The 27,802-nt window shown below is 43.4% G+C and overlaps 1 protein-coding gene across 2 annotated transcripts; it reads right to left on the reverse strand.

Annotated features, from left to right (window-relative positions):
• Window positions 1-11,350: 11,350 nt before the first annotated feature.
• ADAMTS1 (ADAM metallopeptidase with thrombospondin type 1 motif 1) lies at window positions 11,351-26,333 on the reverse strand. 2 transcript variants are annotated; one of them, XM_030204276.1, is made up of 10 exons: window positions 26,025-26,333; window positions 25,470-25,989; window positions 24,290-24,636; window positions 23,506-23,638; window positions 22,072-22,239; window positions 18,476-18,762; window positions 17,166-17,352; window positions 16,176-16,351; window positions 14,344-14,519; window positions 11,351-14,102 (listed from the first exon to the last, which is right to left on the reverse strand). In XM_030204276.1, exons 2-10 carry the CDS (start codon window positions 25,951-25,953, stop codon window positions 13,361-13,363), a joined length of 2,700 nt encoding a protein of 899 aa, XP_030060136.1. In that variant the 5' UTR covers window positions 25,954-25,989; window positions 26,025-26,333; the 3' UTR covers window positions 11,351-13,360. The 2 variants fall into 2 exon arrangements, with proteins under 2 accessions (XP_030060136.1, XP_030060135.1); XM_030204275.1 differs by having other exon boundaries at window positions 25,470-26,333.
• Between the last annotated feature and the right edge of the window lie 1,469 nt (window positions 26,334-27,802).

The following is a 27,802-nucleotide window of genomic DNA, read 5'->3' on the forward strand; positions in this document are numbered from 1 at the left end:
TTACTTGCTATGATTGGGGAACTGCTATTGTCTAATAAAGGGCCTAAACCTAGAGTCACATATCCAAAGCTTACCAGCCTCCTACTTTCCATCTGGCACTCAGACCCCAAACCCAGAATATAGACCTTGGTGAACAGATTCCGAGGTGAGCCAGTGGTCTGAAGTTGTACTATAGACCAGCTGCTGCCAGTGGGGTACTGGCAGACTGGGCCCTGGGGGGGGGGGGGGGGGGGGGTTACACAACTTGTTTAGCCATCCCCTCAAATTAGTAGAGCTGAAGGTGACCCCAGAGCCTGGTAAAAAGAATAATTTAGGTATCTGTCGCTATAACTTCAAAATATCCTCCACCATTTTCTTCCCATGCACACAATATTATAAAAGGTTCCTGGTGGAAAGCTGAATATATTCTGAACAGTTTCTGAACAGGCACACACAACCCACACTAGTAAAACTTACTAGGAGAGACTGGTAGGGATTCACATAAAAATACTCATTTATTGGGCCCTTCTCAAGCAAATAAAAATATACAAAAGCAGAGCATAAGGTCCATAAAAACAAACAAAAAAAAAGTAACAAACTTGCTCATTCTCCAGGACCACCTATGATGTGGTGTGCTGGCACTACTCCGTTCCTTCATCTCTTGGTCTGTTTTCTCCTGTGTGTAACCCTGGTCCCACTCACAGGCACCAGCTAAGCTCTTTGGGTCAGGCACCCCTGGACCAGGATGTACAAAACAGAGGTTAAGAGGTCAAGCTAGGCGCAGGCCGGGGTTGGGTAAAATTCCGGTAGGCTGAAGGGTACTCTTTTTCTGGGCACTCTTTAATTCATTCACATCTAAAATAGACAGCAGTCTCCGTATTTCAACTTCAATTTGCTTTTCTAACAGTAACTTGAAAAACTGTTCATAAACTTGTCAACTTGCTCTGTACATTTCAGGGTACTTCAGATGGTCAACACAGCGTCAAACATAATCTCCAAATGACATTAAGGCATTCAATTTCACAGTTCAGTTCTAATTCAAATCTCCTCTCTTTGCAGCCAGAACAAAGTACTTGGTAATTTCCCCGTAGACTTTTTATAGTTTCACAGTAATTTCCACATAATTATCTCAGTTCCCTCTCTCCCATCCTGGAACAGGGGTCATTCAGATGAGCAATGAAAGTCCTGCCAGAAGTGAGACACTACCTCTCCCACTTCTTCTACCTGGGGTGTCTTTTTCCTCAAGCTCTTTTATTCATTCCCAAGTTGGGAACACTCTACAGGCACCCTCTGTTCCATAGCAGGGGCTTCAATCACCACACACTGCAAACCCTTCCTATCTTGGTTCCCAGGACTTCCATCTCAATGCTCAGGGTCTCAGCGGGGATGGGCTACCAAAGACCAGAATTCTTTCCAGGCAATGCCTTTCATTAATTCTTGGTCCTGCCCCATGGGCTGGCCCTTAACAAAACCACCAATCAGGTTGGCAATCCCAGACCCTGTTGTCTTAATGGCTTCCCTGAAAATCCTGCCACCTGCCTGCAGCAGAGGCAGTTTTCGGGGTGAGGGTGGGGGGTTGTATTTTTTCTGATTCTCTGTCAGTACCTCTCAAGTGCTAGAGACTACTTGCAGTCTCTGGTGTCCTTCTCAAACACAATGAATTCTGGTTAATTGGGACACTGCTTAATCGGGGTGGCTGCATATTTAGCCCAAAACACAGAGAACGGAAACAAAGCACAGTTGTAAAAGGACAATGGTTTTGCTTATTTGGGACAGTAACGCATGTAACACTTCATTGATACATCACCAACCCCTGAATTTTACATGGGCTGACGCGTTTCCATACATGTGCTGCTGTGTCATGTCTCACCTGTGGCGTGCACTGAAAAAATGCCAAGTAAAGATCTAACATTCGAGGACAAAATCACCTTGCTAAAAGAACTGAAATAACAACTGCCAAACACCAGTCAGCGCCAACTGTCAGAGATTACAGGAGTGCCAAAATTCACAATAGCATGCGTTGTACAAAACAAGAGAAATTGATAAATGAGTGGACTTCAACCAAGAGGCAACGGGGTGTTCCCCGAAAACGGAAGTGTGATGGTAAGGATCCTGAAGTAGAAGAGGCCCAGAGTGATTCTCAATTGTAACAGGAAGAGGTGTTTGTGTGAGTGGATCAATGTTAAAAAGCAAGTCAGAGGAGTTAGCTAGAAAACTTAGTCACAACGGGTTTAAAGCAACAGATGGCTGATGTCAGGCTCAAAGAAAGCTATGGATCCTGTAACAGTGCTATGCTGTTTCAACATGTCAGGAACTGATAAACCTAATCTGCTGGCTATAGGAAAAAGTGCAAAGCCGCAGTGTTCTAAAGGGATCAGTATGGAAAGTTTACCTGTTCTGTATCATGCTAACAAAAATGCATGGGTGACATTGGAAAATTTTAAGAACTAGCTAATGAGCTGGACATTAAATTACAGAGGAGGTCTAGAAGGACTGTGCTTGTCCTTGATAATTGTGCAACACACCCACCCACACATTGACTGTTTGAAAAACATCCAGGAGGAATTTCTGTGTCCCAACACCACATCTCTGGTGCAACCAATAGACTTGGGAATCACAAAAAATGTGAAGACCTTATACTGTGCCAAAGTTGTAACTTATATCCTTCAAGCTATAGAAGAAAATTTGCTCACATCTTCAACAGCAAAAGAAGTCAGTGCAAAGATTGATATTTTAGGTGTTTATTGCTGATAGCTGACGAAATGTTAGCTGCACAACCATTCAGCATTGTTTTGCTCACTGTGGGTTTAAACACCTTAGAATGGACACACAGGATAAGACTGAAAATGAAAATGCTATGGATAATGAAAATTATGTTATGGAAGCACACTGGATGGAAAACTATGAAGAGTTTTCATCCACTGACAACAATCTTTAATGCTACAATGAAAATGAGGGGTGGGAGACGGGAGACGGGAAGGCGGTAGAACGAGAGGACATGAAATGAGATTGAAGGGGGGCAGACTCAAAAAAGATGTCAGGAAGTATTTTTTCACGGAGAGGGTGGTGGATGCTTGGAATGCCCTCCTGCGGGAGGTGGTGGAGATGAAAACGGTAATGGAATTCAAACATGCGTGGGATGTGCATAAAGGAATCCTGTGCAGCAGGAATGGATCCTCAGAAGCTTAGCCGAAATTGGGTGGCGGAGCAGGTGGGGGAAGAGAGGTTGGTGGTTGGGAGGCGAGGATAGTAGAGGGCAGACTTATACGGTCCGTGCCAGAGCCGGTGATGGGAGGCGGGACTGGTGGTTGGGAGGCGGGAAATACTGCTGGGCAGACTTGTACAGTCTGTGCCCTGAAAAAGGCAAGTACAAATCAAGGTAAGGTATACATGAGTTTATCTTGTTGGGCAGACTGGATGGACCATGCAGGTCTTTTTCTGCTGTCATCTACTATGTTACTATGAAATTGTTGAGCAAATTTCAGCCAAACATAGCCAAGACTTCAGGAAATCAGGAAACTGAAGAGAACGGCACAACTGAGCATGAACAAGTGACAAACCAGGATGCCAGGAGATTTATTTCTGGATTACAATTTTTTTTCATGCAGGAAGGCAATGAAGGCAGTCTGGTTACTGCTCTAGAGACCTGTGTGATTTTGTCCATCTGCAATCAATGAAGAGAGCTCATCAAGGTACGCTTGATTGATACCTCCAACGTTAACGCTGTTTTGAATGGGAAACTTTTCTTTTAGTTTATGCAAATTTAAATGTTTTCTTTTTCTTTATTTCAACTTTTTTGTTACCAAACAAATGTAAAATTTGAAATTAAACTGTACTGTTATTAATTTTCTCCCACTTTTGTTTTTGTACAATAAATGTTTTGACTTTTATCTGTCACTTGTACTGACTCTTTTTTCAACAGTAAAATGTCAACTTCATTTTTTCGGGGCAGCCGCTTAATTGGGGCAATTTATTATAGTCCTGATGTGTCCCAATTAACCGGAATCCACTGTACTCTCAGTGCTATTAACATATAGGGCATAGGATATCCCCTTTCCTTCTCTTGGATTCTTTTGCTTCTTAGTCTTTGCACTCACTGTATTAGGCAAGTCCCTTCTCCCTTTTCTGGGACTTAATTTTCTCTATTCAGCACACGCTCAGCCTCCTTGGACTAGGCAAGCAGGATGCACCCTGGGCTTGCGTCCTACCTCCTATCATACCAAATGTCCAGTAAGTAGTCCTACTGCTTCTGGATTCCAGGCCCACCAAACAGTAGCACACCTTTAGTGATAACTGATGGGGGATCCCAAGCTTGGCCAACCGAAGACTTTCCCCTGATGGTAACAAAAACGCTACTCTCCATGATACTGGCATCTGCGCATTCTCAGTTTTCAGCACATGCCTGCTGCAGATTACCAAGGTGGAAAGAAGCGTTTTCCCGCCAGCTGAGATATTTTTTGAGTGGTGGTTGGGGGGGGGGGGGGGGAAGAACACTTGGTGTCCACCCACTTCTTGCCTAGGCCCACCCAAAATCTGTTGTCTGGCTACGCCCCTGCTTCCACCTGTGTTGAGAGCGCAACAAACATCAGATTCACTCTCCTTACTTCTCTTTTGGATGGGTTTCACACCAATAATCCCTCCTATCTCCTCCTCTTGTACCTTGGGTTCAGCTGTTGATCAGACTTAGCTCCTTTCTTTTCATACTTCTCTCCTACATGAAGCAAGCCCTACTCCTGGCCCTTTAGTTCTCCTCTCCTTCGCTTAGTCTCTGAGTTAATGGATCAAAGGCCCAGTACATCTTATGGTACTCCCTCTATCCTTCACCCAGGTTTTATACTTCCCTCTACTTAAGGGCTGCCTACTACCTGGGCTTCCACCAAATACATCATCCCTTCATTACCTTGAATGGCACTACTCTGTTGCAGGAACTGAGAATATTCCTCCTGTTACTGCAAGGAGGGCACTTTATGGCATCCTGCTACTTCTCCACAATTCTTTTCTGTCTTCTTCCTTTTCTGTCCTATTCGATCCTTTCTGCAGTTTTTCCTTCTTCTAGTTTCTCAGCCCTATCTTTTCTTTCCTCTCATGCAGTTTCATCAGCCAACTTCTCATCCCTCCTACCCCTCCCCTTCCCCCCAACTATTCCATCTCCCTTTTCTGTTCTTCCATCATTTCCCCCTTCTCTGCTGTCTATCTCTGGTCAATTCTCATTCCCCTCCCCTACTCATGTTGCTATCTAATGCTCTATCTTCATCTTCTTTCTGTCAGTCTGTATCTTCTTTCCTTTCCTATCCTACCATCCTAGACCTATCTTCTTTCTTCTGATTCTCTCTACCTCCCCTTCCATACTTTGTCACTCCACCCTTTCTGTGATAATCATCTCTTTTCACTCCTACCCCCCAAGGCTTTCTTCCTTCCATGGCTATTCTCCCATCCCTGTGGCAATCCTGTCCCCAGGCTATGAGGAGGAGAGTAGAACCAGATCCATGGTTTCCTTCTGCAACATACCATTGTACTGGACAATTCAAATTGCTAGTCTGGCATGAATTGCTATTCTTCTTCTCCTTCTGTAGTCCCCATACTAGGGATAATTGAAGAGAATTGGTAAGGGAAGAACGTACATGTGGAACTGGACAACTGCTACCCCATTGCTGGTCATCTGTGATTTTGCAGGGCCCAGAGAATCCTAAGGACATGCCTGCAGAGTTGCAAGAGATCAGAGACCTGGGCCCTGAGTTATGACCATAGGTGCCAATATTTCAAAATGATTGCGGGTGCACCTCTCACTGGACATAATGAAGGAGCTTGTTCAATATTGGGGGTACTTAGCATTCACTAGCACCCATAGAGCTGGATCTTTTGGTTATGATAGGTGTAAGGTGTAACAGGTCTACAAGTGTTTTATGGAGGTACTTACCTGAGTTTTTATTAGCAATAAAACTACTTGGCTGGCCAAATATATATATAATAACAGAGGCTCCCTTTATAAAAATAGCTCTGTGACTTTGCCACAGCACATTCTTATCTGTTGCAAACTAGCATTATCTTCCAGCTTAGAAATCCAGACCCCGTTCAGTGAAATATGTCACCCCTTACATGCTCTGACAAAAGACCTGAAGGAATAGAATTCTCTGTTAATCTTATATGGAATCTCAAGAGAACTGTTGAATGTTTAAGGGCAAATAGGACAAAAGTGTTGGAATGTAATTGTATTTTACATGCATTGCCTGTCACCTATTATTTCTCTGTGATTACTCTGTGACCTCTGATGTGAATTACTTAGAGAGGTCACACAGCTATGCAACTTCCTGTGGGGGTTAGATGCAGCAGATGCAGCACATGAAGCACATGGAGCACGTGGAGCTCATGATCTCTCATAACCTGAGAGGATCTATGGTGGTGTGAGCATCCATTACCATCTAAGCACATGGAAGGAGCTGATAATACAAATGTATAGTAATATGTATATATAAGCCTGTCTGATTATAATCTAACTACAAACTGTGAGTAAACAGATGTTTTGTTACTTCAACTTTAAAGTGACTCAGCAGTGAATTATTCAGGGGTGAATGAGAGAGAGATGAAGAAAGAAATTAACATTTCTAAAGCTGAAGCTGTGTGTACTAAAATCTGCTAATTATTTACTACAAATAATCCAACAAAAGGGTTATGGGCCCAGGGGCCAGGAATTGAAAAAGAAGAGAAATATTACCAGGCAGAAAAAAAGGCCACATTTTTCTCTTAAGTTTTAAAAGAAAGATTCAGTCTGTCTCTCTCTCCCCCCACACAGCAGACAGAAGGCTAAGAAAATGGCTGAGGGAAGAAATTCACCATTGTTCTATTCTCTCAAGGTGCCTAGATTAACTGAGTTTAATTATCGGCAGTGGGAACTAAGATTCATATGTCTCCTTCGAGCAAAAGGATTAAATATATGCTTAGACCAAGACAGAACAGCTGAAAATATGGCTGAATGGGACAATGCAAACTATTATGTGAAGTGCATGCTTTTGGAAGCTCTCTCAGAGAAACAAGCCATATTAGTGGAGGGAAAAGATACACCAAAGGACATTTTATATAAACTGAGAACTATGTATGCAACTACATATGCAAAGCAGCAACCAATTTGGTTGGCAGAGTTGAATGAAACCAAGTTAAGGGATAAAAGTAAATGTAATGATCACATTATGCATCTTATGTCTTCATTTCAAAAGCTAGAACTTTCTGGAATTCCCATGTGTGATGCATTGAAAAGAGCATTTCTTTTTACCTCACTATCAAAGAAGTTTGATGTTTTTAGGTCTGTAAATGAGGCCATTGAAGGGCAATCTTTTGAACAGACAACATCAAAACTAAGGCAGGAATGCATAATAAATGATTCTGAGGAGATGTGTTCTCAAAGTCAGTCAGAGAGAAATGAAACAAATTTCTTGGCAAAGAACAGAGGAAGGCGGAGCTATGGGAAAACTCCACCCAAGGGCAAGCTGATTTGCTACTCATGTGGAAAGGAGGGACATGTATCTAAATGGTGTAAGGAAACACAAAACACTCCCTCTAGCTCACCTAAGCCAATGGAACTAAAGAATTTTCAAACCAGGAAATGTATGAAGGACAAAGATAAACACAAGGGCTTTCTAATGGCAGAAAAATCTTTGACTATGGTAAATAATAATTCAAATGAAAGTACTTGGATTTTGGATTCAGGGAGCACATGCCATTTAACCAATTGTAAGGATTTCTTTCAGGAAATGTGTCCAGAGGAAGGTATTCTTAAAACTGCAAACGCAGGGACTGCTAAGATCCAAGCAAAAGGTATTGGATTCTTAAAATGCAAAGTGTCTAATGAAGTTAAAGAAATTCCTGTAAGTGATGTTTTGTATATTCCCCAAGCAGTTTGCAATATGCTTAGTGTATCTACATTAGATAAGAAGGGATTTGTGATTCATTTTGAAAACAGTAAGTGCACAATCTCTAAAAATGATGAAGTGTATGCTGAAGCTTTTATGCATAATGATGTTTATAAACTGAGCATTTCAGATGAAGCCTCACATATGGCGCAAGTAAGGAAGAATGATGGTAAATGTAGTCTGGAAATCTGGCACCGCCGCCTGGGACATCGTGATTCTAAGGTGATCCAGGATCTTTACAGTAAGCAACTGGCCACCGGCATTCAGATAAGTGCAGATGCTGGTAAAATGGAGAAATGCATAGACTGTGTTACTCAAAAGGGTGTGAGACCCTCATTTCCTGCATACACAGGAAATAGGAGTAATAAAGTACTGGACTTAATACACAGTGACTTATGTGGACCGTTTAATATCCCATCATTGGGAAATAACAGATTTGTGCTAATATTCTTGGATGATTTCTCTAGATATTGTGTGGCCTATTTGCTGAAAGAGAAAAGTCAAGTCACAGACATGCTGAAGAAATACGTAGCCATGGTGAGCAATAAATTTGAAAGAAAACCAAAGGTTCTTCAGACCGACAATGGTGGTGAGTTCACTTCACAAAGCATGCGCACATTTCTAGAACAAGAAGGCATTCAGCATATCACAACAGTAGCTTATACACCAGAGCAAAATTCTGTTGCAGAGAGAAAATTTAGGTCACTTGTGGAAATGACCAGATGTATGCTGTCAGATAGCAATCTCCCTAAAAGACTATGGGGGGAAGCCATTCTCACAGCAGTGTACCTACAAAACAGAATGCCAACTAAAGGCGCTGAGCGCACACCACATGAGACATGGCATGGTAGGAAGCCAAACCTGTCACACATAAGAACATTTGGAAGTACAGCATATGCTCATGAACCAAAGCAAAGAAGGCATAAGCTGGATTCCACAACAGAAAGGGGCATTTTAGTTGGCTATGCTCCAGGACACAAAGGATATAGAATTTTGAATCTGAAAACTGGCATTGTTGGCATAAGACATGTTACATATTTTGATGAAAACAAAAGGGTTGATAAAGGCTGGATTATCCCAGATGAGCCTTATCATCCAGAATATGAAACTAGAACCATAATAGACATGCCAGTGTATATAAATGCCATACCAAGGCAGATGTCTGAAAGCAACTCATCTGTATCTAACGAGGAACAGACAGAGGAAGCAGACACAGAAAGGATCATTGAAGAAGACAGTACAGTTGGAGAAGGGGAATCAATTGGAGAAGGACTCTCAGATATAGAGGATGCAGAAAGGTCGGACCAACCTGTTGTCAGACGCTCATCCAGGGAAAACAAAGGTGTTCCACCCCCAAGACTGTCTTACCTAACAAAGTCAGCAGAAGCTCAAGAGCCCTTAACATGGGATGAGATTGAGAAAATGCCAGCAGAAGAAGCTGCTGAATGGCATAAAGCTGCACAAGAAGAAATTGATGCATTGGATAAAAATAATACTTGGATTCTTACAAAATTACCTCCTGGCAAGAAAGCTATAGGATGCAAATGGGTATTCAAGTTAAAAAGGAATGCACAAGGAAAAGTGGAAAGGTATAAAGCCAGATTAGTGGCAAAGGGATATCTTCAAAAATATGGAGAAGATTTTGATGAAGTGTTTGCACCTGTAGTGAAACACACGACAATCAGAACACTTCTGAGCATTGCAGTCTCAAAAGGCATGCAAGTCAACCACATTGATGTGAAAACAGCATTTCTTCACGGAGATATAACTGAAGACTTGTATATGGAACAGCCAACAGGTTTCATAAATACAAAACAAAGACAGCTAGTGTGTAAATTAAACAAAGGTCTTTATGGATTAAAGCAAAGTGCAAAATGTTGGAATGACAAATTGCATGAAATATTGACAAATTTAGGATTTAAGCAAGGTGAAGCAGATAAATGCTTGTACACTAGGTGCACAAATGGACAATATGCATACATTTTAGCTTTTGTTGATGATCTGCTCATTGCAAGCAAAAGTGAGCAAGAGTACAAGGACATTGTAAAGTGTTTAAACCAGAATGTTGAGATAAAAGAACTTGGTAATGTGTCATACTATCTTGGTATAGAAATTGAGAAACAAAATGATGGTTCTTATCTTCTAAGCCAGAAGCAGAAAATAAATGAGCTTATTGAAAGTTTAGGTATGCAAGATGCCCAAGTTGTAAGCACTCCCATGATCACTGATTTTCTGAAGGATGAAACAGTAAGAGAACCTTTACCAGATAACATCCAATATAGATCAGCCATAGGTAAGCTTTTATATCTAGCTACCACATACAGGGCTGATATAGCAAATGCAGTAGGAATTTTGAGCAGAAGGGTCAGCTCACCTACCAAATCAGATTGGACTGCAGTTAAAAGGATGGTAAGGTATTTAAAGGGTACCATTGATTGTAAATTAAAGATTTCAGCCAATAGTAATCCAAAACTAATATGTTACTGTGATTCAGATTGGGCAGGGGATCATTCTGATTATAAATCCACAAGTGGATATGTGTTTATGTATGGAAATGTACAAATTTCATGGGCCAGTCATAAACAAAGTATTGTGAGTTTGTCTTCTACAGAAGCTGAATATGTGGCCGTATCGGAAGCGTGCAGAGAACTGATGTGGATTGAAAAACTTTTGCTGGATTTCGGAATAGCTGAAAAGAGACCAATCCAGATAATGGAAGATAATCAGAGCTGCATCCGACTGTCACAGAATGACAAGGTTCAGTCACGCACCAAGCACATCGCAACGAAATACCACAACGTGCGAGAGTTGGCAAAAGAAGGGGTCATCAGTCTACACTATTGTCACACAAGTGATATGACAGCTGACATCATGACCAAACCGTTACCCAGAGAACATTTTGTGAATCTGCGTATAAAGCTTGGACTTTGTATGAATAAATAATTGCATGACAGTTATGCATGAGAAGGGGTTTGTTGGAATGTAATTGTATTTTACATGCATTGCCTGTCACCTATTATTTCTCTGTGATTACTCTGTGACCTCTGATGTGAATTACTTAGAGAGGTCACACAGCTATGCAACTTCCTGTGGGGGTTAGATGCAGCAGATGCAGCACATGAAGCACATGGAGCACGTGGAGCTCATGATCTCTCCTAACCTGAGAGGATCTATGGTGGTGTGAGCATCCATTACCATCTAAGCACATGGAAGGAGCTGATAATACAAATGTATAGTAATATGTATATATAAGCCTGTCTGATTATAATCTAACTACAAACTGTGAGTAAACAGATGTTTTGTTACTTCAACTTTAAAGTGACTCAGCAGTGAATTATTCAGGGGTGAATGAGAGAGAGATGAAGAAAGAAATTAACATTTCTAAAGCTGAAGCTGTGTGTACTAAAATCTGCTAATTATTTACTACAAATAATCCAACAAAAAGTTCCAGAATCCATCATATTTTTATTGTCTCTATTAACATATTGTATTGTATAAATACTCTATCCTTGTTATATGTACTTTTTAAAAAAATGATAACTTAAAATATCATATTAAAATGTACAAAAATAAATAGGTTCGTTATACAGATTTATGTCAAATGGTACTCCTCCACAGAAGGAATGAAAACAAATACTTATAAAGTATGTATTATACTCATTTCTTTTCCTATGTACATATGAAAAAGCTATATTCTCTCTCAGTGCATAAAACTGACAAGAACGTCCAGGAAACATTCATTGGTACATGGCTGGGGATGGATCAGCTATCTAAAATCTTTGCTGCCTCACTTTATGGCATTTGTCCTTAGCCATTGTTTATATTTGGAATTTATATTCTTTTTTTGTCTTGACCTGTGAATTTCTTTTGTATTGTCATTTCAATCAGAACTGGAGCTCACATCTGGAGGCAAGAACTGTTTTCCATATTTCATATCCGCCTTTGTTCTCCCCCATCCCCCAGCTCATATGCCTAGATTGATCATTGTAGTGTCAGTCCTCGGCTAAGGTCCATGAATCAGGCCTCCTTCCAATACCTTCCAATCATGGGCCTGAATCTGGTCACTAGATGTCACTTGTGAGCAACTGTCAAGAATCTCTTTGCAGCATCCCCAGCCAAAGAGGGAAGTGGAAGACCTAACTCAAGAATCCAACTGGGGACCTTGCACTTGACACTTAAAATAAATTTAACAATAGTTTGCATGTGCCAGAAATATATCTCTATATACAGTATGCACAAAAATATATGTCACATGCACATTTTACTGGCCTAAACAGGGTAAGAAATTATACCCTGGCTGTGAAAGCTTTTTAACTGGTGTGCTAGCACTGCCTCATCTAAAACATGCCTAAGGAGGAAAAAGACAAGGGCGCCAGTAGAAGCTGCTATATGATGACTACCACTGTGATATTTCTTTGGCATCACCATGAAATTAAGAGCACTGATGTGTATTACAAAGGTGGGCAGACCTAGGGAAGATACACAGACAGTTAAGAGCCACATCATCAGTAGATGAGGTCCTATTCTTTGCGGACCTCCTCTTTGACTTATGCCCACTAGGGGCAGTCAGCACGAGGCCTGTGAATCAGTGAACATTCACGGGCTCCACCTTCTCCCTCCTGCCGTTGCGGGCTTCCTGTTAGACTAGAAATCCATAAACAATACTGGTGTCTGTGAGAACACCAACACAAAGGGTCCTGTGCTAACTGGTGTTATTGTTACCACCACTGCTGCTGCTGATGCATTCATGGTTGGAAGAGAAAGGGCAGGGGAGAGGGGATCTACTATTTTGTTGTCCTCATCATCTGGGATTATGTGACATTTAAGTATTAAAAATTGGTGAGCACTGGCTTACTATATGGGTCCCTAAGTGAGGTAGCTTCCTGCTGTTACTCCATGACTACCTGCCCTAGAAATTGGGAATCTGATCAGCACCATGTGCCCAAACCCAGAAGTGATGTGAAAATGTCTCTGTGGCAAATTCAATCACCATGTTTACTTTTGATTTATCTATGCCAGGGATTCTCAACCCAGTCCTCAAGATACAGGATGAATGAATATGCATGAAATAAATTTGCATGCACTATCTGTACTGTATGCAGATCTATCTCATGCATATTCATTGTGGGTATCCTGAAATCCTGACTGAGAATGTCCTGAGGAACGGGTTGAGAAGCTCTAATGAATACATACATTTGAAGTGCAACAGACTTAGAGAGAAATCGATAATGCCCTTGGGCTGTATCAGCTAAGCATGAAAGATTCAGTAACACTGGCTTACTATCTCCTGACCTATGAAGACAGTAGATCTCTTTCCTAAATCAACACTGTCTGCATTTACTCTCACTGCATCATCTCAAACACTTTTCACCACAACCGTCCACAATTTAGAACTAGCTGTGCTAAAATACCTTGCACTTTCCCATCTGCAGCAAAATGCTGCCATCTATACATCAGAGTTCAACACACCATCCGGCTTAACTGCAATCTGTAACAGTGCAATAGTCTATGGAATGTTTGGGTTTTTTCAAGGGGTCACAGCTTTCCTGCGGTAGTCTATGTCCATCATATGAAATGCATTTCAAAAGTCTTTTCTTGAAACCTTTGCCACAGGTCTTAGAACATGATGACCAATCTCCCAGGTGCCACTGGGGGCATGGCAAGTCTGCACAAGGCTGAAGCTCCTGTGGTTTGAGCTCTTTCATGCAGTCTGTGGCAGGCAGCCCACTGGGGTCTTTGCATTCGACAGATCTCCTCTGCCAGCCTGACCCACAGGTTTTGGAGCATTCTCCCCACTCATCGATGACCCATTCAGATAAGACGGTCTCCTTGATAGCATTGAAAGAGTCTTTATTTTTACCAGGAAGCTTCTTCAAGTCAGACTTGGCTGTTTTCTTCACAAAGTAGGTATATTTGATTCTAAGCCGTGGTAAATCACCCACTGTAAGGACCTGGATAGTTAAAGGCTCCCTGAGGGCACTGAAGCTGCGAATACGTTCCAAACTAGCAGAAGCACCGCTATATCTTAAGATGTTGCCCTTATGGGTAATGTCTTGCTCCAATGTAGAGAGCATATAGTCACCATTCAGAATGTATGAGCCATCAGAAGCTTTGATAGCAAGGAAGCTGACATCATGCTTGGAGTCCTTCTGGTGCTGCTGTTTAACTTCAATATTTGTTGCTCCAGCAGGAATAGTGATGATGTCATGATATCCAGGTCTGCAGGTAAGGAAAAAAGTTCAGTGTTAGATCTTCTGACTGCTGTCTTGGCAAAGTTTATTCTGCTAAACTGCATTTCACTAGGAATTAACAGGTAACTTATTAACTGGACTTTGCATAACTCAGTTAAAATATAAGCCTACACATGATCCTGCAGTTGCAGAGTTTGCAGCAGGGAGTTCAAAATGCCAACATGCTGACCAACTAAATTATGAATGCAGTATGTCTGTTTTCCACGTACCTTGCACTGGTTAAAGTGCCAGACACTTTCTCGCATGTAGTCCCGTTCCCTCCACAGACACCGCACTTGTCAAACTTCTTACTGGAGCCTATGACACGGTCACATCCAGCCTTTACACACTGACCTTGGACACAGACAGAGGTAGAATCTGGGCTGCAAGGAGTCCCATCAATAACCTGGTGAAATAAAACAAAGATTTTACTTGTACAAAAATGTGCAGAATCTCTCTACTTATTTATCATTACACTTGATCGTTTATTATCAGATGTGTAGAAGTGTGATATGTTCTCTACAGGAGGAGTAAGGAATAGAAGCATAGAACTACAACGAATGCAATGGCTGCTTCAGCCACTGAGGAGGAAATAGTCAGCCAGTGGTGGTCACCATTATTTTAAATACTGGCTGCTAACGGCAGAATTCTGCCTGCATTGTGCCACACAAACCTCATGGTGCAAAGGTAATGTGTTTGACTCCAGGTCAGAAGGTTGTGTGCTCAAAATCATGTCGGGGGTCATGGCACCATGTGGCTATATCCCTCTTTAGATACCTGTGCTAAAATCTTCTCTACGAAGTGGAGGAGTGGCTTAATGGTTAGTGCACTGGGCTTTGATCCTCACAACCTGGATTCAATTCCCACTGCAGCTCCTTGTGACCATGGGCAAGTCACTTAACCCTCCATTGCCCCAGGTACAAAAACTTAGATCATGAGGCCTCTAGAGACAGAGAAAGTACCTGCATGTAATGTATACAGTGCTGCATACACCTAGTAGCACTAAAGAAATGATTAGAAGTAGTATATTTAGTGTTGTTACCTATCTGGGTACTGGTACTGCATATCCAGACATAAGTTGGCTTGCTGGGAGTTACTCAGGTACCAGTGACATTCAACAGCAATACTGACACGAATACTTGGTTAACTGAAGACCTCCTTTTTGTCCTGAATATCAGCTGTGCCTGGGTAACTCCTGGTTCTGCCATGTCTCCACCTCCAGATCACCATGGCACTAATCAAATAGTGTCCCGGTGGCCTCCTTGGATTTTCAGGGGCACTCTCTGGTTATGTGCCACCGGAAATCTGGGTTCTTACATCAGTGGGAGGTAACTGGGGAGTAGCCTCCTAGCTGGTTATCTCTCACTGAATATCAACTCGAGTATCAGCAGCCATCTTTATTGCTACTGTATGTATAGTGTCCAGCAAAAGAAAAGGAAGAATCTGCAGAATTTTCTAACTGCTAAATTCTTCTGGTAGAATATTTGTCTACAAGCAACAATCCTCCTCTTCCCCCTCACCACCAAACGTACAGTGAGAACGGAGATGTTTCAGCTCTCTGGGGACAGAGTAAGGACAGCTGAATGCATTCTTGGGTATATGAGGATAGTGTTGCTGGTTCATTTGTGGAAACACTGTACGGATGATAAAGGGTAAAGGTAAAGGTTTATGGATATGATATACCACCTTTCTGTGGTACAACTAAAGCAGTTTACATATATTATATGCAGGTATTTTCTCTGTCCCTAGTGGGCTCATAATCTAAGAAATGATTCATATCTTCTTTGGAAATGCACTGAGTTTATTAACTTGATGCCAGCTTGAAGCAGGAGGCTCATGTTTAGCTCACATGCATTAGAGAACAGAATGATAAATTAGCAACAGCTTTTACAACAATAATAAATCTTATTGTACATCAGCATTATTCCTACAAAAACATTACGCAATGAGCTTTAAAATTACCCTGAATTATGGAAATGTGTGCACTTGCAAATTTCATTGCCTGTGGAGAACTTGGAACTCTAACTAGTCTAGATTTTCCTTGAGGAAATGGTCAACTTACTTGAGGTTGCAGGACGAAGAAATATCCGGTGCCTTTGGCCCGACACATGAGTTTGCACCTGTCCTTTGGAGAAACACCAGCAAACTTGGGAACCCACTGTACTGCAGGAACCTTTCCAAAAGTGGAGCTGGATAAGTCGTTGTGAGCCGTGCACTGCTCCTCTCTGAATGTGTTACCTGCAGATACATTATGATGATCATTAGATCTTCAACCTCCTTCTTATTCTTTGGCCTAGAGGTTTCATTCTGCTCCTTTCAGCTTCCAGTTTAACTGGAGACAAAGCTAGGATCTGGCACTATGAATCTTTGTATCTAACTGGAGATTTCCTCTTTCTCACATCCCCTCCCAATTCACGTAGCCCAGTCACACAGCCAGTGTTGTTCCTAGGGGGGCTGACCCCGGGTGCAGCGCCCCCCCCCCCCCCGGTGCAGCACGACCCCTCCCCCCCGGCGAAAGACACCCCCCACGCCGGTGAAAGAACCCCCCACCCGGTGCACGCCGCTGGGGGGGGGGGGGGGGTGCCACGCGCCGGTAAGCTTCGTTCGTTTCCATGCTCCCTCTGCCCCGGAACAGGTTACTTCCTGTTCCAGGGCAGAGGGAGCATGGAAACGAACGAAGCTGACCAGCGCGCGGCACCCCCTCAGCGGTGTGCACCCAGGGCGGACCGCCCCCCCCCCCCTTGGTTCGCCACTGCACACAGCAAGTCACAATGGCCAAACAACATGCCTCCTGTCAGAACCCTGGGATTGAGGGCTCTAAGTTTGGTCACTACATGTCACAACTGCACCTGTGCTTCACTTCTCCAGGGACTGTAAATGCTGGTTTTACTGCATTTCCAACTTTGGCTGACTCAGAGAGCAAATAAACTGACTCACAGACTGAACCTAGGTTCTCTACATGGCAGTACAGAGTACAGTCACTTGAGCTGCCGATCCATCTGCTTTTACATGTATTTCTGCAGTGGTGTTTGAAGAAATAAAGCCAACTCACCATTCTTCCCTGGGCAGTCCTCAATGTTGCAGGAACGGTACTGCACCCGCTTGCCTTCACAGTACTTCCCTCCATTCCTTGGGACCGGGTTCTCACATTCTCTAAGTGAATACTGCACACCTCCTCCACATGTTCTAGAACATTCTCCCCATGCTCCCCACGCTCCCCAGCCTCCATGAACAGGACTCTAGAATTACATTAAGACAAAAGTGAATCAACGGTACCCACTTAACACATGCACATCAACAAATATGCTACACTTTGATCTTACTCCTAATTCTTCTTTCATTGCTATACCAAACATTTATTTCTCCTCTTTTTAACTTTTTTTTAAAGAAACATGTGTGAAAATATTATTTGTAAAATTTGACGTGTTCTTAAAAGTTCACTCCAGCTATCCATTCTGTGTTAGTGCTGTAGAAGTATAAATGTGGTTTCTGAATCCTGTTCAGAAGAAACGGATCCTAAGGAGCTTAGCCGAGATTGGATGCCAGAGCCGGTGGTGGGAGGCGGGACTGGTGGTTGGGAGGTGGGGATAGTGCTGGGCAGACTTACATGGTCTGTGCCAGAGCCGGTAGTGGGAGGCGGGATTGGTGGTTGGGAGGCGGGGATAGTGCTGGGCAGACTTATATGGTCTGTGCCCTGAAAAGGACAGGTACAAATCAAGGTAAGGTATACACAAAAAGTAGCACATATGAGTTTATCTTGTTGGGCAGACTGGATGGAGCATGCAGGTCTTTTTCTGCCGTCATGTACTATGTTACTATGCATGTGGCTTGACAAACATTTGCTTGCCAACAGTCCATGTTATATTCATGCTTTACATGCATCAATGTGATGCCTGTAAGGGGTTTAGCTCTTCAGCTCTCTGTGCTGTATTCATGTCCTGCAAGTATCAGTATCTGCATAAGATTCCAATAAAGATCAACCCGGCAGTGCCTGATTGACTTGGACTCATAATGGTGGCATTGGCTAAATATGAGAAGCTTCTAAGAACTTCAGACACTAACATTCTTTAAGAACTGATCACCATCACAATGAACAAGTGGGATTCTTAGGATTTTAAGTGTTACTGGAATCCATTGTGTCACACCATAATTCATTTCACAAATCAATATACCAAAACCTCAGTCATACTAAAGTTCTAGCAGTACACAAAATAGTGCCTACCCCAGAATTGGACAAAATAGCGGGGTTACTGTATTTGTCCACTTTCAAGATAATAAACATAAATAAAACAAAACAAAGGAAAATAAGGTGAAATGTTTTTTTATTGGACTATTGTAATACATGGGCATGAGGACCCTTACCTCATAATGCTTCCTGTCTGTCTTGTCCATACATTTGCCATTGATGCACCATTTCCCATCTCCACAGCTAGTGCCGTCTGCCCAAGGGAAGTGTTTGGTTTGACATATGAGCTGTCCCCCAGACATTCCTGTGCACCACAGGGTAGTACATGTGCTAGGTATATCTGGACAGTGTTTGGACTCATCTCCGAAGGTAAACTGGCACTGCTGGTTGGCATCATACAGGGTTCCAGGGAGGTCAGAGAGCAGCTGCAGGGGTTTCTGGGGCTTGTCTAGTAAGCACTCTCCTGGAAGAAGAGCAGGTTGGAATAAGGTAGGCGTTTGATCAAAGATGTCCACTCTGTACTAGCAAAATTCACTAAAGATGAATGTCACATGGAATAGAAGCTCCTGACTGAAATGGATTGCATTCTGCTACAGCAGTCCTATCCTGGAAACCCATGCTTTTGTACCTAAACATAGCTCCAATCACCAAATAATCATGAAACAGTTGTTAAAAGAAAACTAACAAGCTCATTGGATGAACAAGTCAAGTCAATACATGTAAGCTTTTGGAGCTTCTAAGGTCTCTTCACAGACTCTGCAAAGAGTCTTAGTAGTTCCAAACTCCTGTATCTTGAAACACGCACTGGCTTTTTAAAAAATAATTCTTTTTTACTTTGAAGTTTCATGCTGCTGCTTCTACACTTCCAGCTCAGTTGGAACCAATTCCGGGGTCTGCTACCATGACTCTTCAGTCACTCCAACCCGGGATTAGTCCCCTAACTTACCACCCTAATATAATTGGCTTAGCCTGCCTTTCTCCAGACAGCTACAAAGAAGTCATATGCAGTGGTATAAAAACAACCCAGGTTTGAACACTGGGTCATGCACAAGGCTTCCTTTTTGGAATGTTGACATCATGGGCCCACTGTGTGTGTGTGTGTGTGTGTGTGTGGGGGGGGGGGGGGGGGGGGGGGGGGGGTGACTGTAATTATTTAAACCTTTTGTGCCCATAATATTTCCGTTCCAATAAATGTTTTACTTACTTCAGTTGCCATATGGTAACAAGGGACATGAAAGGGTTAAAGCAGACACTAACATTTTACAGCAATAAATGTGCATGAATTGATTACAATACTGGCATATGCATGCGTATGTGTGCACACAGGCTTCTAAATGCCAAAAGTCTGCCTAAGCGTTACTATATAAATGCAAACATATCTTACATTGCATGTATTTGACAGCTAGGTAGAGTCTGGACAAAGCATGGGTGGGACTCACGCTTGTAACATAGATACTGTGGGCCAGATATCCAGACCGTGGGAGGCAGCCTGCATTAGTGCTGTGATCGTGCTGACCAGGGATATTCAATGCCAGGCTGTTTCCAGTGACTGGCACTGAATATTTGTTTTTTGGGCCAACTCAAACTTAACCAGCTAAGTGCATATTCAACACTGGCTAGTTAATTTTATAGTGGCCAAAAATAACTGCTATTTAGGTGGTCTGATTGGCCACTAAGCTTAGTCGGTCAGTGATTGAATTTTCAAGGATAGTTGGCTGTATCATGTGATAAGCCGATTAGGCGCTATGCACTGACCGCAAATATTCAGCAGAAATAACAGGCTATCTCCCTCTGAATGTTAGTGGTTAGCTGGCTACATGCTATATAACTGGCCAGGAGTGGTTTCTGGCCGGTTACATAGCACTGAATGTCGACCAGTATAAGTTACATGGTTATGTCTGGCATTTAGGCATGTCCAAAAAATAAAGAGAATGAAAGAGTTTGTATAAATCTCCACTCGATATACTCTCTCAATTGAGAAATTTGTGCTTGAAAACGCTGAGTTCTTTGGTCACGCCTTGAGACAGCTTTGCAGCGAAACTCTGGCCACAATCGGTGTGATTAATATCTAAAGTTGAAGAGCACTTGTTTTTCGAAAGCTACGTTTTTTTGTCTTTCTTCCTTTTTTTGAGTCACGTAAAAGTTTTGTGGATCCAATGAAATTGAACACGAATGGAGTTTTAACAATTGTTTTTTTGAAAGAGTTTATTATGCCTGTGACTCTTATTTAAATCCTCCTGCCTTACAAGTTTAAAGGGGTGGAGGTGAGGGCACTGAGGCTTTTTCCCTTTAAAATTTATTGCACTTCATAGGTGGTTTATTAATAATAGAGTACTTTAAGCTGGCATCTAGACACAAACACACAAGCTCTATGGCTGGCATCAATGATCATGCCTAACTGCATACATGCATATATACCAGGATATGCTACTATTTTATCATGGAAAGTAGGCTCCTACTGCTAGAGGATGTGGTAAAGGTGGTTAGCTTAGCGGGGTTTAAAAAAAAGGTCTGGCCAGTTTCCTAAAGGAAAAGTCCATAGACCATTATTAAATTGACTTGGGGAAAATCCATTGCTTATTTCCGGCGTCACCACCCCAATCTCTGCTAAGATTCCACAGAACCATTCCTTCTAAACAGGATTCCTTTGTGTTTATCCCATGCATGTGTGAATTCCATTACTGTTTTCATCTCCACCACGTCCCGCGGGAGGGCATTCCAGATATCCACCACCCTCTCCGTGAAAAAATACTTCCTGACATTAGTCCTGAGTCTGCCCCCCTTCAACCTCAATACTTATATACTTTCCTTTATAGAATAGGCTCTGAATCAGGTGTCCTCTAAGTACTTATATATATAGATGCACAGTTAAAGAATTGCCCTCCATGTATTACCCTTAAGCAATGAATCAGGAAGCAAAAGTCCTGACTCATGGATCCAGCTGGGCACCTTCTTTGTGGCAGTACACAACAGTGCCTAGCACTGAATCACCAAGCCACCCCTCCATTTACTGTGCTTAGTAAAGGTGTCTTTCAAATACGTTTTTTGTTCTCTTTCAATAAATTATATCTTAGGTCAGGAAAACAGGACACGTCTCCTTTCTGTTTTCAATTAATAAAATTGGAATGAGCTTATATTGGACAGAGTATGTCCTCCTTGTGTTATACTGAGCACGTAAAGTAAATTTAATAAGAAAGCATGATAAAGAAAAACAAATTAAAATGTACGTTTATAAGTGGAGTGGAGTTGAACGGGTAGATGTGAAGCATCTGCTCACACTTTCCAAAAATACTAGGACTAGGGGGCATGCGATGAAGCTACAATGTAGTAAATTTAAAACGAATCGGAGAAATTTTTTTTCACTCAACGTGTAATTAAACTCTGGAATTCGTTGCCAGAGAATGTGGTAAAGGCGGTTAGCTTAGCGGAGTTTAAAAAAGGTTTTTACGGCTTCCTAAAGGAAAAGTCCATAGACCATTATTAAATGGACTTGGGGAAAATCCACTATTTCTGGGATAAGCAGTATAAAATGTTTTGTACTTTTGGGATCTTGGCCACTGTTGGAAACAGGATGCTGGGCATGGTGGACCTTTGGTCTTTCCCAGTATGGCAATACTTTTGTACTTATGTAGACTAGTAGAGTATCACATGGACCTTTGCACTAAGAGCTGTATCTAATTAACAACGCCTATAAATTAGAAACATTATTTGAAGCTTCAGCTGTGCAAACCAAACTACATGAAAAGGCAGATAAATATTTTTCTGAACTTACCATAACCATTGTCCATAAAAGAGGTAACCATGCGGGCACTGCAGGGAGACCAAGGCTGATCCCGGTCAAGGTTGGAAAGCATGGATGCCATCATATGAGTGTCTCTGTTCACACCATTGAGATTGCCACATTGCTGGGATTCATCATGTGGCATATTAAACACATGCCCTGAGGGGAACATAGAAAATTCACATCAGCATTTTTCCAGCATTGGCTGCAGCAGTGTTAAAGTTGAAGGACATGCAATGTGTTACCAGATGTGCCTCCACTCACTAATGCCAAGACAAATTCCTTCTAACTCATTGGAACTTAACATATGCAATGCCCTTCCTCCCCCACTCCCGCCTCCACCTTCCAATTCACTGGAAGCAAATAGAGTTCAAGCCTTCCCTCCCCCACGTGACTTTCCTTGCAGAGCAATTTCTGGTTTTCTGATTCATGCATTCCTAATAATCCATATGAAATTATTCCAAGACCAAATACTAGCACAGACCCTAAGGCATTTCTTAAGTTTAGGAAAGACTGGAGGCTGCACTGGAGCTACTCAGTGTTAAATGCTGAGCTATTTACTATACTATATTATAAAGGATTTCTATTCCGCCTATAGCACCATGGATTCAAGGCAGATTTACAACTTAAGAAGACCCCTAACAAAAAAGGGGGATCTGCCAAACAGTATAATTACACACAATTTTTAATACTTTCAACTATGATCTTATTGTGAAAATAAAAACAGTTTTCACAGCTTTTTGAACTAAGGGATATGACGAAAGCTGTCTAATCTGTATAGGTAGTTTGTTCTATATTCTTACTCCCTGAAATAAAAAAAAGATAGCTCAATCTATTTTTTTATTCAAATATTTTTCATCAAAGGAAAAGAAATCTTCCAATTATGTTGAACTCTGGAAATATTCCAATTTTTAGAAATAATAATCAGTCGTGTAAAGCTCTCTGTGTTCATACCATAGAGAGACCTGAAGACCAAGCAAGACATTTAAACTCAGTACGTGAATTAACACGTAACCAATGAAGCTTACTAAACAAAGGGGTTACACTCTGAAAACTCTTCAGTCCAAAGATCAATCTAACGGCCGTGTTCTGTAATAGCAGTAATGTTCTTTGTGATTTAACTGAAATCAACATATAATGAATTACAATAATCTAGCTGTGATAGTAATGTTTAATCGAGCTATGATTCTAAAACTGTCTGAACTCAGGTTAGACCAGATTGATCTGAATTGCCATAACTTGAAAAAACATTTCTTTCCTCACTAGAAGTCCCACCTGCAAAATAAAAGCTGCCTGTGCCTGATTTATTAATCTGATAAAGATGGGAGGGGCATTTACAGTAACCCATGGACTTTTCCACCTCCTTAGCAGAGTTGCCTGCAGAACCTCCTTCAATCAAATACGTGCCCTGTCCCAATTAATTACCTAATTCATGAGCTGCAGTAAAGGCAGCCTGCAAGCCGTCATCTTCTATGACAGAGCAACTTCGAGCTGGATCGCAGACGGTTCCCACGTCAGCCATTCCAAGGGTATCACACGTCTTGGCACCACAGAGATCCTGCAAAGAAACACAATGTGGTCATTCATCACTGACTTATACCACTTTCACTTGGCAACAGGCATCCAGATCTGGCAGGTCTGTCAAAAAGCTCATTAAAAAGGACATTGCTATTCGGGGTATTTGGAAAGGCATTTCTATTGAAGATGCACAGAACTTGTGCATGACAGAGGGCACCTGATTTATGGACTTAGATTTCATATGTTAACAATACGGTTATCCTCAATCCCTATTAACTTTGCTGGAAGAAGTGACCTCAGCAGTCCTGAAAGCTTGCATATTTAAATATCTGCTACCCCAGTGGTTCCCAAACCTGGTCCTGGAGGCACCCCCAGCCAGTCAGGTTTTCAGGATATCCACAATGAGTATTCATGAGAAAGATTTGCATACACTGCCTCAAATCTCTCTCATGAATATTCATTGTGGATATCCTGAAAACCTGACTGGCTGGGGGGTGCCTCCAGGACCAGGTTTGGGGACCACTGTGCTAACCTTTTAAAAAGCTTTATCCCAGTCCTGTGACATCTGTTAGCACTGGCTTCATTTTTAGCAGGCTGACACAATATTAAGTCCTAGTAAACTACATATTGTAATACAGAAACATTTAAATTTCTCTGTTTGTGGATTATTATTATTTTTTTTTTACTGTACCTGTCTAGTAAAGAGGACGGCCGTGTCATAGTGCTCTGCATGCCGGTCGCTGGGAGGGTTGTGCTGTTTTTGCCAGTTGCAGAAGTTCCGCAGCGTCAGCGCAGCATTGGAAGACACCTCCGGTCCCTTCTGCTCATCGTAGATGACTAGAATTTTCACCACCACCAGACTGATAGAATTCCGGATACTGGGGTGCTTGTAGAGCTTGGCAGCCACAGACATGAGCGTGAGAAGATAGTGCTTCAGTTCACTGCCATGGAATTCCGCCATGGACTGGTCCGCCACCAGGAGGGTCTCCACGTAGCGAGGGCTGGACACAAATCGCTTTCTCCGTCTCTTTCCAGATTCTTGGTTACAAAAAGAGAGAACTGCCAGTTAATATGTATGTTGTGTAACACTTTGTCACTACCGAAAAGAAAACAATAAGGAGAAACTCAGCTTCGTAGGGTGGAGGGAACATTTAATTGTAAGGAGTGGATTTGTAGTTTAAAAGGGCACTCTGTTTAGGTGCCCTATTATTGCTGAAATTGCATGCCTAGAAGGAGCTACTTTTCACTTGCATAGTTCAGAAGCCAAACAGTCTCTCAAATGCGACACCCACCCAGTGCAATAAATCAGCTTATTACAGTACAGTGCCTGCTCTGAGTCTATGCCTATGAGTCTGCTCAGGAGAGAAGACAGAGCCTACATGAGATCACAGAGCATCTGCCCTTCCTCTGTACCCCCTGCTCAGTGACATCCTACGTCCTGTCCTTGGGTTAGCAGGCAATCTGCCCATTCTACTTCCACCAGATTTATTATGTCCTCCATAAGGGGGGCAGCTGCTGACTTCTTGGCTTAGGCGCCAACCATAGGGGTGCTAAGTCCAGTGGGAATAACCCTTCCTTGGACACATACAAGGAATTTTCTCAATATTGGGGGGTGCTGAAGCACACCAGAGTTGGCTCCCCTATGCTTCTTAGTATCCGGGCACCAAGGGCAGGAAACCCTCCTCCAGACCCAGCTGACAAGGGGGAACTGTCAAAATCGGCTTGTAGGGGAGATCCCATCTTTGCCGGGGAGTTGGGAAGTGCAAATTTCCACTCTACTGTCAAGATCAGCTTTTGCCTCCCCCCCCCCCCCCTCCGGCTAGAAGAACACTTTCCAGATCTGTCCCTCTCCCGGGATGAGTGAGCCCTACCTGGCGGGCTGCTGCTCTCCAGTTCCTCCTCTCCCGGGCTCTGATCAGGGACCCCGCACCTGGCGGCGCCCTTCCTGCGGCGGAGGATGTGCAACCCGAGCGGGGCGTGCGTCCCGGGGGTGGCGGCTGGCGGAGCGGGGCTCCTAGGCTCGATGAAGTACTCGTGCCCTCGCAGGTAGAAGGCGCCGCGGAGCCCCCGGCAGAGGCTGAGCGCAGCGGGCGATGCACGATCGTCGTTCACCGTGCCCGAGTAGAAGCAGTTCCCCAGGTCGGAGCCGTGCGGGCTGTCCGTGGGCTGCAGGCGGAGTCCCGGCGCCAGGAAGCTGCGATCGGGCTGCAGCTGCAGGCTCAGGGTCTGCCCGAAGCCCCGCAGCAGGAAGTTCGCCCCGGGCCCGGGGATCCGCAGTGGGGTCACCAGTTCCACCTGCGGAAGGCTGCGGGCGGCCCCGATCAGCAGCAGCAGCAACCAGAGCCCGGCCGCCATGCTCTCGACACGGAGATTGCGGGTTCAGCACGGATCCTCTCCCGGGCTCTCTTTTCAGAGCTGGCACGATCCTTTCCTGGGTTAGTGCTGATCCTCCTTCCCCAGCTGGCACTGTTCCTGTCCCGGGATAACACTGCCTTTCTCTCGAGCTAGGATGGCACTATTCCTTTCCAGGGCTTCTGTCCCGGGCACTCTCTCTGTCCAGTTGTTACTCTCGGGATAATTTCCACACTCTTCTTGGCGGTGCGGATGATTTTTCGGGCTGGGAAGTTCAGAGAAGTCGCTGTCTCCTTTTCCTAATTCTCTCTCCTGGGCTCTGGGCGACCTTCTGCTTCTCTGACCCAGCCCCACTCGTAGAGGATCTGCGTCTGGTGGGTCCCCTGTGCCCAGCTTTATGGCCCGCTGACTGCCAGTCCCGCCCAGGGGCCGCCTCTTGGCTCCGGGGGCTTCTGAGCTCAGCCGGTACGTGACCGCCCCCGGGAGCCGGGCCAGGAGCTTCTTGTCCCTGGGGGCACAGAGAGAGGGCACTGATCACGTCCTTTCCAGGGCAAGGCTGGCACGAGTTCCCTGTACATCAGAGCCGCTCCCTCGAGCGACTTCACTCCGTGTCGGTTCGGAGCAGGGGAAAAAGCTCAGCTCTGACCTAGATTCGCAGAGGTGCACTTAGGCTCCCGGGAAGATCCCGGGCTGCTCCTGAATGGATCTGGAGCCTTCCAAGCAGGGCAAAGGATGGGGTGCCCGGACGCCCACTTCCCCCCTCTTGGATCACGTGCAAATGTGACCGCTGTGTGCTGGAATTTGGAAGAGGCTTTGCAGGGACTCCTTGGCATTGGAAGGAGTGGCCTTTTTTTTTTTTTGGTGTCCCCATTGATCAGTGAGACTGATACAGGACCGAAAGATTTGAGCTTGGGCTTATGGTGAACAGAACAGATCAGTAAAACCTTAGCTCCTCTCACAGAAACCCTTACCCCCATAATGTTTAGCTTGGTCGGACTAGTTTGCTTTTAAACATTTCTTTCAGACGCCAGCAAGTTTTTCTCTCCCTCATTCATTTTCATACACAGCTAGATAAGCAGGGCCAACTACCTTGTCCTGACTTTATTTTTTACAAATTAATCCCCCATTCTGAGAAAACAGAAAAGTATATTGTAATTTGAGATTGGGTCATGCCTTTCTATTGGTAAAAGCAGTACTCAAGGCATGTTACAATGCATAATACAATAGATAAATAGATATCTGTAGACATAATACAATATTAAACCATTACATATGCAACAAATCAATAAATACATACACATAATAATAATAGCAGCATTGAGTACGTAACTGAACTATCATATTAGGCTACTGGATAATATTAGGAGCTACATGTTTAGTGCATTATATTGGTACGGGAGTGGCCCAAGGTTTTGGATACCGTAGGCCAGGGCCCCAGAGGGGGGGGGGGGGGGGGTGACCAAGGGCTACAGCCCAGTTGAGTTTTCAGCTTCCATTGTATGCATATGGATCTCATGCTTATTCATTGTGGAAATGTGAAAACCGACTGGGCGAGGGCCAAGGTTGGACACCCCCTGCCCTAGGCGGACCTTCCATCATGTGCCCTACTCCTCTGCCCATAGACCAGCATGTTTCCTTCCCACTCCCTCCCTACCCATCCCCAATGGGCCAGCATCTCTCCTTCCCCTCTCTACTCCCTGCTCTCAAGATGCCCATTATCCCTTCTCTATACCCAATCCAACGTAACCCCTTTTCCAGCATTTCCCCCCCTCTCTTCCCTTATAGGCATCCCCGCTGCAGCTTTACCTCCTCTAGGCACTTCACAGGGATTTTAAGCACAGGCCCTCACTTA

The sequence above is a fragment of the Microcaecilia unicolor genome, chromosome 5 (assembly GCF_901765095.1).
Source record: "Microcaecilia unicolor chromosome 5, aMicUni1.1, whole genome shotgun sequence".
Lineage (NCBI taxonomy): Eukaryota > Metazoa > Chordata > Amphibia > Gymnophiona > Siphonopidae > Microcaecilia > Microcaecilia unicolor.